General features: G+C 44.7%; 1 protein-coding gene across 1 annotated transcript in view; it reads left to right on the top strand.

The window, feature by feature from the left end:
• Nucleotides 1-288: 288 nt before the first annotated feature.
• arhgef39 (Rho guanine nucleotide exchange factor (GEF) 39) overlaps nt 289-16,103 on the top strand; it is a 99,284-nt gene continuing 83,469 nt past the window's right edge. Inside the window, exon 1 of the mRNA XM_086010068.1 lies at nt 289-381. Within this exon, the coding sequence (XP_085866194.1) occupies nt 339-381 (43 nt within the window). The 5' untranslated portion in view covers nt 289-338. The remainder of the gene's footprint in view (nt 382-16,103) is intronic.

Genomic DNA, 16,103 nt, shown 5'->3' with positions numbered 1-16,103 from the left:
AAATACAAATACTAATTACCAAATTAATTTAATGTTCAGAGTTTCCCAGTCTGAAATAATACCTTCTGAAATCCGAAAATTTCCAAAAACCAAAACACAGCTGGTCCCAAGGTTTTCGGATAAGGGATAGTCAACCTGTACAGTGTTTTGAGTATCTATGAACATCTGTCCATTCGTGTCCATTTATGTCCTGCGCCACCTTGTTTTCTAAACTTTCACAATTCGTGAAATAGGAAGCGAAAGTGAACCCTGATTTTAGTTGAAATTTATTCTCTGCCTTTTTCTAGGTTTCTTTTCCTTTACCAAGAGGTTATACAGGAAATTATCTGCATGCAATCATGTCTGCATCATCATATCAGACTCCACTGAACAGACATCAGAGTAAGTATTTTTTCCTGTTGGTTTGCAAGGGGTACTGAGGCCCTGTTCTAATGATTGTTGTTTTGAACCTGCTGTCATATATTCTGAGAGTCACAGACGTGCAACTTTGAGATTTTTCAGCTAAATTCTCAAGAGATCCACTGATTTCAGTTTAGAGATGGACCACTTTCCTTAACAGGGAGAGAGACTGTTAAGCATTCAGGTCTGCCATAGATACGTCTTGGGTTCAATGGCATCAGTCTGTCCGCCAGTGCTATGAGCAACTGACCTTTATGGGAGTTGGCGCGCGCTGTCCTATATCTACTTGTACGGTAGTGAGCCCCATGAGCGTAACGATGGCATTCCCTTGTGATCTGGACTGGATCTCAATGTCTTGGATGGCGTCCGTGGCGGTCGCAGGGTAAGCGCTCTCCCTGAGTCGGTCGGCCCACTCCCGCTACAGACATTGTGCATCGGCGCTGATGAGTTTGGCGGGGAGGCAGCAGAAGCAGCGATGGAGACCACGACGACCCGCTGTAGCACGGCGGCCGGCAGCTCCTCGGCGGGAGGCTCGGAGGTCGAACTGGTAGGAGGGGAGGCGGCCAGCGGACCGAGGGCGGGAAAAGCAGGCCCTGGAAGGTCGGACACCGCGGGAGGCTCGGAGGTCAGACCGGGTGGAAGGAGAGCCAGGGAGAAGCAGGCCCCGGGACGTCGGTACCACGGCGGCTGAAGATTGTCGGGCAGGAGTGTGGGAAAGGCGGAGCGAGGCGAGAGCGGACCCTATTGTGATGGCGCCGATGAAGATGGCTGCCGTCGTTGCGGGCTCCGTGCGTACCAGGCAGCTAAGTGTCCTTTGCTTCTTGGTGCGCTCGGCTCGTTAAGAAAAAAGCATTTCACTGACTGGATTTCACTTGTTGTATTTGGTTATGTGACAAATAAAATTGAAATTGAATTGCACACAAGCATTACATCAATCTCCTTTTTAAGGTGGACTGAGTTGACACTAGATGAGGCTAAGTTCGGTTTGAATCGTAAGCTGCTTTATTCCACAGTAAGTCATGAGTATAATGAGAGTTACTTGATTAAATCAGTATAACTTATACTTGTGTCGATACAAAGGAGAGAACCGCCACTCCAGTGGGTCATCTTAACTTGAACAGCATACTGTCCTCCAGTACTGGGGTGGAATCATTCTCCCTTCACAGCCCTTTCTAGACAGACTGCCTGTGCAGCTCTGATTCCAAATACCAGACTGCCTTCCGTGGTGCCTGTGCTCAGCTTTAACCCTGACTGTTCACAGTCAGGAAGAGATCAAAAGCCTTCCAACACTAAGGGTGCAAAGTGTTTATTTCTGAAGGAAACAAGCCACCAAATTGCCCATTGTTTGGCCTCTGGGGGGAGGGAAACGGCTCTCGATCAGCATAATAACCTCCTTCCACCCGACTTTGAAATCACAACCCAGCATGCTGCTGTCCTGAGGAGCTAACGCCTCTGAAGCAAGCTTTAACTCGCAATGCAGTTTAAAATCACTCGTAACTAAATCATTTCTGTGGATAAATGGCCACAGAATTCTGAAACGTGACAGATGAGCCAGTAAAGCCATGTATTAATTCCATGTACTCATTTTGCTACTAAGTTATGAAAATATGTTTTGCAAACAATTTTGCATGAAAAGGTGTCTCTTTAAGTGATACTAAGTGCGCTTTTGACAGTACATAACATTTCTGAGGTCAGTTTGTGATATTCTGCATCAAAGGGTTAAAAACTTGGAGGGTCTTTTGCATCTTCTTGTTAAAATGATCAAGATTAATGTTTAGGGATTCTAGAGATTAGTGCTCTGGGATTCCAGTCTCCCAAATGCTGGCTACACAACCGCTGAGAATTTACATTTCTTTTGGTCTTATTACCAGCTGGTTATGCTGATAACTATAATTTATATTTTACTGAGTGCCCCATTAGTCCCCTACTAATCCACAATCCTCCTCTTCCTGACTAATAGGAAAGTCATTCTTCCAAAAATTGCCTGGTTTTGTCCTCCAGCAGAAAAGAGGATGTGACAGATGGAACCAACATCGTGCCATGCTGTTGCTGCAATTAAACTAACTGAGAAAGGAAGGGGAATGAAAAAAAAAATGCTGGAGAGAAAACGTGATAATCTTATGACCTGTCAGTTCCTGCCTCGCCCCTGCCCTGGACTTTAACTAACTTGGGTCAGCACTTGTTCTCTGTTTGCAATCCAAACAGCTGCTGTATGGAGCCGGCATGGTCGTGTCAGCCATTACTCACATCAGTACTTCGCACATGTGCAGTAGCCAATGCCCTGCAGCCACTGTAGCATGTGTGGATTCGGCCGGGTTTCTAAAGCTACAGGCCGGTTTCCAGGGAGACCAGCTCCACCTCTATGTGGTTAGCACAACTGGTAGTGGCATGATGCCCACCTGGCAATGTTGGAGGATACTTGGTCAGAAGCTGCTATCGGGTTTGGGCTGATGGATGTTTTTCCACAAGAGCGAGGGGAAATTGGCAGTCATTTGCCCCAAACCTCTCTTAGCAACCGACTCGTGACATTTTCAGAGGCCTCGGGGGGGGGGGGCTTTTTGGATGGGGTAGGATACAGGGCATCAAAAATGGAGAGCAAAAAATAAACTTAAGTTTAACAGTGGCTCGTTGCTGTGTTGTGGCTGCTAGCAGTGACACTGTTAATGCTAGAATTCCCTTCCATTTAGAAACCATTTGGAGCTGACAGCTAAGAGTCAGAGGTGCTGCTCGGGATTTGCTGAGATGAAATCCTCAGCCCTTAGCTATTGCTGCTTCTGGTTTGTGAAATTGGAATTAAGTTTTTAATTTATTAACTGACAGAATTTGAGGGAGATCACAAACCTTTAGTGCCTAGAATTTCTAAAGCTATCACCAGTAAGCACACGGGTTCATTGTATACCATTTTAGTGTAGGAGGGAATTCTGTTATCTGGCCAAATAAATGCTTGCAACATGTCCACATTAATAGTCCACTTACTGTATCTATATTAAGAAAAGCATCTGGTTTTACTTGTGTTCAAATCTTTTACCATAATCTTGGGTCTCAATTATAAATTGAAAAATGGAATTCAGTATTTCTAGCATTTTTGTTTTTACAGATAATGTCACACTTGAATCATTAGCTGTGCAGGTTTATACATGTAGAAATCGCTCCCATTATTACTGCGCTCTCGAGCCAGCACAGTCCTCCATTGATCAGAGGCTGCTTGTTTACAGTGTTTTGGCAAGTTGCTGATGTACTGCTCCCTGGGGATAGAGCAGGGGTTAATTACTGTTAAACTCTTAGTGCCAACTAACAATGCAGGCTTGCTGCTACACTAAAAATGATACCACTAAGGAAAGCATGAGGTGAATGGCACTCTGGTGAAATAGGAATTAAGGTGACAGAGACTTGGAGTGGAACTGACGTACTGTATTATGGAGGCTATCACATAATTAAGACTACTGGATGCTGGCTTTGTGGGCCTGTATTGTACATTATGAATAAGCAAGTATTTGACGCTTGCTTCACCTGTAAAATGGTGTTCTTTCAAGGGCATCAGATCCCTGCTACTGTCTAACTGCTGCCTGAGTGTAAAATAGTACAACTAGTAGGTCTCCCATGGCGTTGCTCATGGCGAGCCAGCAGTTGGACGGTTGTGCCTGCGGGGGAGGCCGCACATGGTCATTTCAAGGATTTGATTGGAACTTTGTAAAAAAATCTTCCTAAAATCAATGGTGTATTTTTTTAATTAGCTTCCTGGAAAATAAATAGTGGTGTTCATGCCCACTGCGGGTAACCAAATACATTTGTTCCTTCGCATTGCGCATTTAAATATAAGAAATCAATCTCTAGAGGAATCCTCTCTTTACCCTTGCTTGTCCATCTCTTTTTACCTCTGCCTTGAGCAACAGAATTAGATAAAACTTAAGAAATAGTTTAATTCATTTGTATATTTCTATAACAAATATCTCTCGATCAGTACTTAGTGTTACCAAAATCAGTATATTTAAATCAGGGCTTTTATTTAGAATGTCCCTAATGTACTTTCCTCACCATTTACTGTCCCTGCTTATCCTGTCAGCCGCTGATTTTATCGGACAAATGACTTTAACCATTTGCCATTATCATTTGCAAAGGTGCGGCTTAAACCGTATGAAGTGCGCCAATCTTCCAGCAGTTCAAGAAGCAACAGCAGCCCTGCCGCCTCCAGTCCCTCGGGACCTCTAGAACTCCTGCGAGCCCCCCTTACTGGCGTGTTGAGGTCCTCGTCGTTGCAGGGACCCCGGCTCCGATGCTGGATTCTCTGAATTGGTTTAGTTTGAAATCTCAGATTGCATCCTCTTGCTCTGGGTTATCCTACTCGAGTCAAGAGCCGTTTTCTATCAATTTCCACGGGCTTTCTTGGTTACAGTGTCCACCACCTATAGTGGGCAAATCGCGTTGACATCCACGCGCCTGCCATAAGCCTTGACTTGCCCTTGCAGAACTTGTTACTTGTTTATGCGAATATGATTGTTTTTGAGTTCTGTGATGAGGGCAGCTGCTGTAACTATTTAAAGTATATGACCGACAAACAGGTGAGATTTGTGTTCAGAAGGTCACTCATTGTTTGATCAATGCTGGTTTTAAAAGTGCTTAAGAATTTGAAGCTTAACTTGCAGCTGTGCTCGAGGCCCTCGCCACTGAAGGTCACGTCGAGTAGGTTTGGGCCACTGGGAGGGGATGGAATTTGTTGGATGGGTTCCCCCTCTCCTTATGCAACTGGACCTCTAGGCCTGACACCTGTTCTCCAGCCTAGCTTCGGGTGTGGTCATGCTGTGAGGGAAGCAGCCAGTCAAGGCAGGGGAGGGCTAGCAGCAGTGGAGAAGAGGTGGATTACTTAAAAGGCTATCACTGGAAGTAACTTGGGGGCGACCTGTATTTGAAAGAATTACTCGGCTGTGTTTTAAATAAGTTTCCCTAAGTCACTTTTAGGAAACCATTTTAAGATTTCCACCCCCTACCTACCAAGACCAGATTAGATTGTCTAATACAGCATGTTATACATATATCTATATTAAAAATCTGGCACCTGCACTGACTTCCTGTTGTCATGTATTCATCACACCTGTCAATTTTTCCCATTATAAATTCTTATGGCCACCTTTAGAATGGAAACATACCTGTGCTAACTTGTCACACTGTCAATACTGGTGCTGTAGTGCCTCCGTTCTGCATCTCCCAGCTTCTCTGCCTCTACTGCAGGGAAACTCCAATGTTCCAACTAATACTACTTCTCTGTTTTGATATTTGACTGAATAATATAAAAGCTAAGTGTTACATAACAGTAAAAACAAAATGTATGTGTCTTGGTCCAATTATCCTCCTCCATCTAACTGTATTGACTCCCCCATGTCCCCAAGATTGACGAGCATTAATAATAATATATTATATAAGATATTATAAGCAAGTAGTTCCTGTCCATATTTAACTGGCTTTTTGAGTCATGCTTGTTATGCCAATATGTCAACAATTTCTAGCAAAATACTCTATTTTAGAAGAGCAAAAATCCCATTTGCTTGTTGTACTGTAGTTGCAGGACTCCTTTCGCGAGCTGGCACTGTGGACCACCAATTTTTTCGGGTGTCCTTTTCGGCACTTTCTGGTGTTTCACATTCAGGACTCTGCACTCTACCCACCTGAACCATTTATGGCTGCCCAACTTTGGCCTTGGGACACGACTCCCCACCTGTCCTCTATATTCTGGCCTCAAATCTAGCGCTTGAGCTTACCCACCTGACCTGTCACTGGCCACCTGATTGGCATTGTTGCTGCCTCTGGCACCCTTTGTGCCATATTCTTGGCTGTGGTCAAACCTTGGGCTTTGTCTCTCCTCTCCGTCTCTTTTCCTCCACCCCATCGCAACCCTTTTCCCAATTTCCTCCACACGTCTTTCTTGCTGAGAGTGTTGCTCCCAGCAAGGAAATGATTTTTGTGGGCACTAAGCCAGCACTGAATTATTAAGTAACAGAAGTTCTTAAGTAGCCCTTAAATTCATTGGAGCTTGCAAGTAGATAGTATTAGCTCCGTAGGTGCTTAAATAAAATAATAGGCTCTTCCCTGTGCGCTAATATTAAAGAAGCATTTGTTCTTCAAATTGACTTTCCCATCAGTACAGGTGTTTCAACAAGATCTGCCACAGAGGGACCATTCTCCGCACATGCTCCGACTCGCTGTGAGCCTCAACATGGGAGATCTGAGATGTATGTTGGTGCGCAAGTGCTGTCAATCATAGAATTTACAGCACAGAAACAGGCCATTCGGCCCAACTGGTCGGGTCCTGTGTTTATGCTCCACATGAGCCTTCATCTCCCCCCTATCAGCATATCCTTCTATTCCTTTCTCCTTCATGGACTTATCTAGCTTCCCCTTGTATCCATCTATGCTCTTCATCTCAACCGCTCCCTGTGGTAGCAAGTTTCACATTATAACCACTCTCTGGGTAAAGAATTCCTTTTTGGATTTATTAGTGACTATCTTGTATTTATGACCTAGTTTTGGCCTCCTCCACAAATGGGAACATCTCCTCTGCATCGACCCTATTGAACCTGTCGTCATTTTAAAGACCTCTATCAGGCCAGCTGTGGGAGGAAGAGAGTCCGGTCTTTTGAGTGATCTGATTGCATCGTTCCTCATTCTTTCCAAGAAATCTGCATGTGACGGATGTGCAATGAATAAAATTTGACTCGGTTAATGAGGTGGAAGAATTTTTTCATTAAGCTTGGTTAAATTTGCATATCGGCCAATCAACTGCAAGTGTAAAAGGAAGTTACCTAGAATTTTGATCATTTTGCTTCAGGTGTCAAGGTGTGATACAATGGACAGGAAATGTATCCTAGGAAATTTCCCATAGCATTGTTCACGGTAAGTCCAAAGATATGCTATATTTTACATGGGCATTATTCCATGTAAAAAAAAAGTAATTCTTGACTAAAATGTAGATGTGTACCCCTTTAAGGCTACAGAGTCTAAGGTTACAAAGCCTAATTGCTGTTAAGTAAACATTGGGTGAGTTCTGAGGCCATTTAAGGCACTGCAAACATTTGTGTTGTTTATACTGTGACGTGAAACAGATTTGATGGACAGTAAACACCTGCTTGAACTATCATTTTTATAATAGTAGTGCTGTTCAGTGAGTTGGAGAGGTGCTAATTTATAACGGGAGCGTTATGCCCTTTAATATATAATGTATTATCCGGGCCACTGATTAATGGTGACTAATTTTTGTTGCATTGTATTTTGGAATTTTTAATACTCTTGGGGAGGCTTTGATTATTATATGGTCCTCTGGCTATGTATTTAATTTTCTGGGTTTGTTTTAAGCTCAGGATATACAAGGAGACACTCAGCAGGTCAGGCTTTCGACCCGAAACATTGACTCTGTTTCTCCTCTCTTCGATGCTGCCTGGCCTGCTGAGTGTTTCCAGCACTTTCTGTTGTTATTTCAGATTTCCAGCATCCGCAGTATTTTGCTATTGTACAAGGAAATAGTTGGGAGCATGGAGCCGATTGAATGTAGTCACATAGTTTACCAGTGAGGCTGTGGAAGGTAAATTGGCCTGTGTAGGAGTAATGGAGGCTTTGGCAGCCTGGAGGGAGAGTTAATGGGTGGCAGTCCTGTGGAAGGGAACTTTGGGTTTGGTAGCCTGGGAGCCAGCCGAGGGTTACGGGGGGTGGGCAGCGGGGGAAGGAACATGCAACAGAGTTGAGTTTATTGGCAAAAGAAGGGGTGAGTTGGAAGCGATATTGTCTGGGGTTGCCCTGTTGTATGGCACCATGGGAGGAGGGGCTCCTGTAATCTCAGGGCATTGGAGGTACTGGGGTGAGTCAGTGTCGGGGTGGAGAAGGAGGAGTTTTGCATGTGGTTGCACTGTTTTAGCACTTTGTGTCAGCTATGCTCAGTTGTAGCATCCTTACCTCTTCAGAGAATATTGTTCAAGCCCCATTCCAGGACTCGAGCACATAATCTAGGCTGACACTCCAGTGCTACACTGTTGTGAGTGCGAGCTTTTGGGTGAGATGTTAAACCAAAGCCCTGTTTACCATAAAGCTGGACATAAAACATTCCTTGACACTTTTTTGCAGGTGAGGAGGCCATTCTTCTAATGTCCTGCCCAACATTCACCCCTCAATCTATACCAACGAACCAGATTAACTGGTCATTCATCACATTTGCTGTTCGTGGGACCTTACTGTTCACACATTGCTGCTGTGTTTGCCGACAAAACAGTCACTATACTTCAAAAGTAATTAATTGGCTGTGACGTTCAGAAAGGTGCTATATCAATGCAAGTTCTTCCGTTTCTTCTGGTATTTCCATAACTTAAAACTAGTTGTTCTTCCGAAGCTAATGACCATACATCACGCTAACTGGGGAAATGGATATTCTTTGGGATTAAGGAAAGTGGAAGTGAAGGATTGAAAACATGAAATTCAAGTGCGAGAGAAATAAAGCAAAATCAAAGGAATGAGCATAAGAAATAGGAGCAGGAGTTGGCCATACGGCCCTTCGAGCCTGCTTCGCCATTCAATAAGATCATGACTGATCTTCTACCTCAACTCCACCTTCCCGTGCTATTGTCATATCCCATGAGCCTAAAAAGGAGAAATTGAGGGAAAATAGTAGTGCTTACTATGAAGGAAGGAAGACAAAGAATAAAGTTCATTTGGGATAAAGATGTTGGTTAAATACATGTGTTGAGTATGCATAGTTTCAGTTTAGCTGTGATTGTCATTTTTGCACATCCTTTGGCTTGTTTGTACACTGATGATGTGAAACAGACTGTCCCAGTTAGAAATATATTTGGGGAATTACAACTTTACAGCAACATCTGAGCAGGCTTTGTAACCATCGAACGATCCATTGTTATTGGGGTTTTAGTACAGAGAGCATGCACCTAACTCCAAACAGCTGGAAACCAGACTCGAGTCATAGAGTTATACAGCACAGAAAGAGGCCCATCGCGTCCGCGCCGGCCATCAAGCCCTGTCTAATCTAATCCAATTTTCCAGCATTTAGTCCGTAGCCTTGTATGCTATGGCATCTCAAGTGCTCATCCAAATGCTTCTTGAATGTTGTGAGGGTTCCTGCCTCTACCACCCTTTCAGGCAGTGAGTTCCAGATTCCAACCACCCTCTGGGTGAAAAAGTTTTTCCTCAAATCCCCTCTAAACCTCCTGCCCCTTTCCTTGAATCTATGCCCCCTTGTTGTTGACCCCTCTACTAAGGGGAAAAGTTCCTTTCTATCTACCCTATCTATGCCCCTCATAATTTTGTACACCTCAATCAGGTCCCCCCTCAGCCTTCTCTGCTCCAAGGAAAACAACCCCAGCCTGTCCAGTCTTTCTTCATAGCTGAAGCGCTCCAGCCCAGGTAACATCCTGGTAAATCTCCTCTGCACCCTCTCCAAAGCAATCACATCCTTCCTATAGTGTGGTGACCAGAACTGCACACAGTACTCCAGCTGTGGCCTTACCAGCGTTTTGTACAGCTCCATCATAACCTCCCTGCTTTTGCCTTCATTAGCCGAGGCATAGAATATAAGTATCCCATATGCCTTTTTAACCACCTTATCCACCTGTTCTGCTGCCTTCAGGGATCTATGTACATGCACACCAAGGTCCCTCTGATCCTCTCTTTCCTAGGGTCTTACCATTCATTGTGTATTCCCTTGCCTTGTTAGTCCGTCCAAAATGCATCACCTCACACTTTTCAGGATTAAATTCCATTTGCCACTGTTCCGCCCATCTGACCAACCCATCTATATTGTCCTGTAGCCTGAGGCTTCCCTCCTCGCTATTTACCACCCCACCAATTTTCGTGTCATCTGTGAACTTACTGATCACACCTTTTACATTCACATCCAAATCATTAATGTAGACCACAAACAGCAAGGGACCCAGCACTGATCCCTGCGGCACCCCACTGGACACAGGCTTCCAGTCACAAAAACAACCTTCCACCATCACCCTCTGCCTCCTGCCACGGAGCCAATTTTGGATCCAATGTGCCAAGGCACCCTGGATCCCATGGGCTCTTACCTTCCTGACCAGTCTCCTATGCGGGACTTTATCAAAAGCCTTACTGAAATCCATGTAAACCACATCCACTGCACTACCCTCATCCACACACCTAGTCACCCCCTCGAAAAATTCAATCAAATTGGTCAGACATGATCTTCCCTTGACAAAGCCATGCTGGCTATCCCTAATTAATCCTTGCCTCTCCAAGTGGCGACTAATTCTGTCCCTCAGAATTTTTTCCAATAATTTCCCTACCACTGATATTAGGCTCACTGGCCTGTAATTCCCTGGTTTATCCCTACTACCCTTCTTGAATAATGGTACTACGTTAGCTGTTCTCCAGTCCTCTGGCACATCCCCTGTGGCCAGAGAGGTTCTGAAAATTTGTGTCAGAGCCCCTACAATCTCCTCCTTTGCCTCACATAGTAGCCTGGGATACATCTCATCCGGGCCTGGGGATTTATCCACTTTTAAGCCTGCTAAAACCGCTAGTACCTCCTCCCTCTCGATGCTAATATGTTCAAGTATATCACAGTCCCCATGTCCGATTTCTATGTCCACATCATCCTTCTCCATAGTGAACACAGATGCAAAAAATTCATTTAAAACCACAACTACATCTTCTGGCTCCACACACAGATTGCCACTTTGGTCCCTAATGGGCCCTACTCTTTCCCTAGTTATCCTCTTGCCCTTAATATACTTATAAAACACCTTAGGATTTTCCTTTATATTGCTCACCAGTGTTATTTCATGGCCCCTCCTCGCTCTCCTAATTTCTTTTTTAAGTACCCCCTGCACTTTTTATACTCCTCTAGGGCTTCCTCTGTCTTTAGTCCTTTGTATCTGCCAAAAGCCCCCCTTTTTTTCCTAATCCATTCTCGTATATCCCTTGACATCCAAGGTTCCCTGGGCTTGTTGGTCCCACCCTTGACCTTTACGGGAACACGTTGCCATTGTACTCTCTCAATTTCCTTTCTGAAAGACTCCCATTACTCCGATGTGGATTTTCTTTCAAGTAGCTGATCCCAGTCCACTTTGGCCAGATCCTGCCTTATCATATTAAAATCGGCCTTCCCCCAATTTAGAACCTTTATTTCCGGTCCATCCTTGTCCTTTTCCATGACTACCTTAAATCTCACCGAATTATGGTCACTGTCACCAAAGTGCTCACCTACTAACACATCTACCACTTGCCCGGCCACATTCCCTAGAATTAGGTCCAGTACCGCCCCCCCTCTTGTAGGACTTTCTACATACTGGCTCAAAGCTCTCCTGGATGCACTTTAAGAATTCTGCACCCTCTAAGACTATCCCAGTTAATATTGGGGAAGTTGAAATCCTCCACTATTACCCTATTATTTGCACACTTCTCTGAGATTTGCCTACATATCTGTTCCTCTATCTCCCCCTGACTGTTTGGGGGCCTATAGTACACTCCCAGCAAAGTGCTTGCCCCCTTTTTGTTTTTAAGTTCAACCCATATGGCCTCATTAGAGGAACCTGTTAATATATCATACCTCCTTACAGCAGTAATTGACTCCTTAATTAATATTGCGACACCCCCTCCTTTTACCCCCCCCCTCGGTCTCGCCTGAAGATTCTATACCCTGGAATATTGAGCTGCCAGTCTTGCCCCTCCCTCAACCATGTCTCTGTGATAGCAACAATATCATACTCCCATGTGTTCATCAACAACTTCAGTTCATCCACCTTATTCGCAAGACTCCTTGCATTAAAATAAATGCCATCCAGCCTTGCCCTACTCCCTTGTGCCGTTACATATTTGCTCTGCCTTCCAGTCTGACTTGTTTTTTCCTCTATATTTGGCTGTACATCACCCCCTATTATAGCTCCACTCTGTATCCCATCCCCCTGCCAAGTTAGTTTAAACCCCCCCGAACAGTGCTAGCAAACCTCCCCGCAAGGATATTTGTCCCGTTCTGGTTCAGGTGCAACCCATCCGACTTGTATAAGTCCCACCTTCCCCAGAAGCAGACCCAGTGATCCAGGAAACTAAAGCCCTCCCTCCTGCACCAACTCTTTAGCCGCGCATTCATCTGCTCTATCCTCCTATTCCTATACTCACTAGCACGTGGCACCGGGAGTAATCTAGAGATTACAACCTTTGAGGTCCTGCTCTTTAATCTGCTACCTAGCTCCCTAAATTCTTGCTGCAGGACCTCATCCCTCTTCCTACCCATGTCGTTGGTCCCAATGTGAACCACGACCTCTGACTGTTCAACCCCCCTCCCCCTTCAGAATGCTCTGCAGCCGTTCAGTGACATCCTTGACCCTGGCACCAGGGAGGCAACAAACCATCCTGGAGTCATGTCTATGGCCACAGAAACGCCTATCTGTTCCCCTTACGATAGAATCCCCTACCACTATTGCTCTCCCACTCTTTTTCCTCCCTTCCTGAGCAGCAGAAGCACTCCTGGTGCCAGGAATTTGGCTGCTGCTGCCTTCCTCTGGTAAGTCATCCCCCTCAACAGTATCCAAATCAGTATACCTGTTTGAGAGGGGGATGGCCACAGGGGTCCCCTGCACTACTTGCCTGCCTCTACTGGTCTGCCTGATGGTCACCCATTTCCCTTCTGCCTGTGCAGCCCTTACCTGCGGTGTGACCAACTCACTAAACGTGTTATCCACGACCCTCTCAGCATCGCGAATGCTCCAAAACTCATCCATCTGCCATACTAGTAGCTGCAGCTGGATACATTTCTGGCACACATGGTCGTCAGGGACACAGGCAGCGTCCCTGAATTCCCACATAGAGTAAGAGGAGCACAACACGGGGCTGGGCTGTCCTGACATGACTTACCCTTTAATTAATTTAAATTAAATCAATACCACCAATTAAATGATATACTCAAGGGCGCTTGCCTGCCAGCAGTCCCTGCTACACCACAGAGACCCTAGAAACTATAAACCACCGAATTTAAGTTGTGTAAAGAAGGAGAAAGAGTAAATACTTACCAACCAATCACTTACCCGCTTTCCGGTGACGTCACACTTGGATTGCTTTTTACCTCTCTCCTTCCCTCTGCGTTCCGAGATTGGAGATTGGTACGCCTTACCTGGTCTCTTGGAGCCTTTTATACTTACTCCACCGCTCCGAGATTCCTGCCGACTCTCGCGCTCTGGACTGAGGCCTTACCTGGTCTCTTGGAGCCTTTTATACTTACTCCACCGCTCCGAGATTCCACTGCAATCATTTCACTTCAGAAGTACTACATTTCATGGGATTCTACAATCTTTAGGTAGCTGCTTCTATCGAGATATTACAATATTTAAAAGTTTTAAACAAAGTGGTTTAAAGGTTCATTGGACTCTTATTGTACTGAATACTGAAGCTGGCTGTGTACAGGGTCACGTGTCAGATCCAAGTTTTGAATCAATCTGTCTCGGTCTTTCAGTGTTTCTTGAGAGTCCTTACTGCAATCATTTTAGGCCGTCTCAATTGAGTTCCGAGTGACCGTGGGTCTTGCGAGCCGACGGCTTGCTGATAATTAACAGTCTTATTTAGAGATGGTGTTGGGAAATGAGAAAAATGCACAACAGAAGATACTCACTTGAGATTGTATAGGTAGATTTACTCTCTAAACCACTCCCCAGGAAACTCTTGATACTGACACTGGGTACCAATGTGAAAGTCTTCCCACCTTGATGAGCATAACTATGGCCCAGAATTTCTTGAAATGTTTTGACGTATCTACGGCATAAGAGCACAGTTGGGTCGGGGGGGGGGGGGGGGGGTTCTGAGGAAACTTGCATGTAACTGATTTACACCAGTTTTACCCCAAAACATCACTGCACTAATTTTCTTTTATTACGACACTCCCAAATTATGTTTTTCTCTTTCCCTCTTTCCTCCCCCCCCCCCCCCCCGCAAAAGAGCGCACGTTTCCGGCATTTACACCCTTATTCATCCATTTTATAACGTTTTCTTTTTGTAATTTAAAAAAATAATTGTTCTACACTTTAATATCTTTGCTTTATTGCATCAGAATCTGTTGCATTAAAAAGAGGAAAGCTTTCCACAATATATTTTCTTAAAGATGCTGTGCTTAATATGCATAAATGATAGTTTGATGGCTTAAAATTTTAATTTTCATAACATTTAATAAGATACTGATGTATGTTCTGCGCTTTCCCCGGGCTCCGATCGTTAACGCTGATTTCTGCTTGTTTTAAGCTGCTTTTTATGTTCGGGCGTATGCCGATGAGAGCCTCGGGAAACTTTTGCGCAAAAACTGACGTAAATTGGATTGAGGAAATTCTGGCTCTGTTTCCGCTTGTTGTAAAATTTAAATTAAGACGAGTTCTCTTGATCAAAATTTGTGATCATTGTTTTAATCCATGGTTATGTACTTTGCCTGTTCTTCTCATCCCCATATCATACCATCATGTTTGTCAATAAAAGCATGAAAGAGTTCTGTAAAATTAGGTTCTTTCTAATTTGTTCAGTTTTTCCCTCTCCACCTTTTGCCTGTTCTCTTCTATTCTGACGACATTAACTCCCACTGGCTTACAGATCCTTGCATGCCAGCAACCCTCTGGCACTTTTACCAAGTGCAAATTCTTCAAATGAATGTTGGCACGTTATTTGAATAGGAAGGGGCAGTGCAATGCTGCCCAATCCTGACCCCCTTCGATTTGCAGGAAGGATCACTGGACAATGATTGGGAATGGGGACCCTTGTTAATCTTCTCTTTTTCTATCCCCCCCCCCCCACAAACCGTTTCTCGTCCTGGAACTCGGGTCTATTGCAGTACAGTGAAACCTGTATAAATGGACACTCCCAAAAAAACACACTTAGAGACCCAAATAATATGAGGCAGTCTGAAACCACGGACAGTCGCAAATTACAAACTGCAGACAGCCTTCAATGCACCGAACCCTTTTGCAACTTAAAGCACGGGACATGCAGGTCAGTGCGCGGCGGAAGCGGGTTTTGTGCAAGAAATGGCTTTGTGGAGTGGGGCGCTCTTTACCCAGGATCCATAGCAGCAGAGCAACTGCTCTATCTCTGCGATTGAACGCTGGCACGGCTCTATCCCAGAGATGGAGCAGTTTCTCTGCCGCTATGGATGCTGGGTAAATCGCTCTCCATTCTGCTGAATATTTTTACAGTACATACTGTGACCATTTTGAAAATAAGGACAGCTGATGCCAGTCCCTAAGGTGCCTGTAATTTCCAGGTTTCGCTGTACATGCGCTGCCACCATGGTTAGGTCAGATAACCAGGGGACCTTGAATTGTGTGCCTTGGTACCGAAGTTTTTTCAGCCTTTGGGGAGAACCCAGTCAGAGAAAAATGAGCAAAATACTTCTTTGGTTAGCTTAACCTAGCCAATTTGACTGAAAAAAAATATTCCACATTAAATTGCAATCAGAGTGCAAGCAGGTTTGAAATTAATCCTTGGTTCCAAGTTATTTCTTTACCTTGATGACATTATGAAACAGAGTCACGTTACAAGCTAACTCTGGGACTTCAGGTTAAATAAAAGTGCCCGCTCTGGTGGTTTTCAGGCTTGGAATGTTTTCTGTGGAGCTGCTGATCTGTACTGGTCTCCGTGGAGCCACTTCCCGAGGGATCCAGTCTCATTTCAGCTGGCCAATCCCTGCCTAACTCGATAGGGCAAGTCTTTGTGGGGCT

The sequence above is a fragment of the Somniosus microcephalus genome, chromosome 17 (assembly GCF_052327205.1).
Source record: "Somniosus microcephalus isolate GS21.2 chromosome 17, FLI_Smic_1.0, whole genome shotgun sequence".
Taxonomy (NCBI): Eukaryota; Metazoa; Chordata; class Chondrichthyes; order Squaliformes; family Somniosidae; genus Somniosus; species Somniosus microcephalus.
This window is presented reverse-complemented; position numbering and strand designations above follow the sequence as displayed.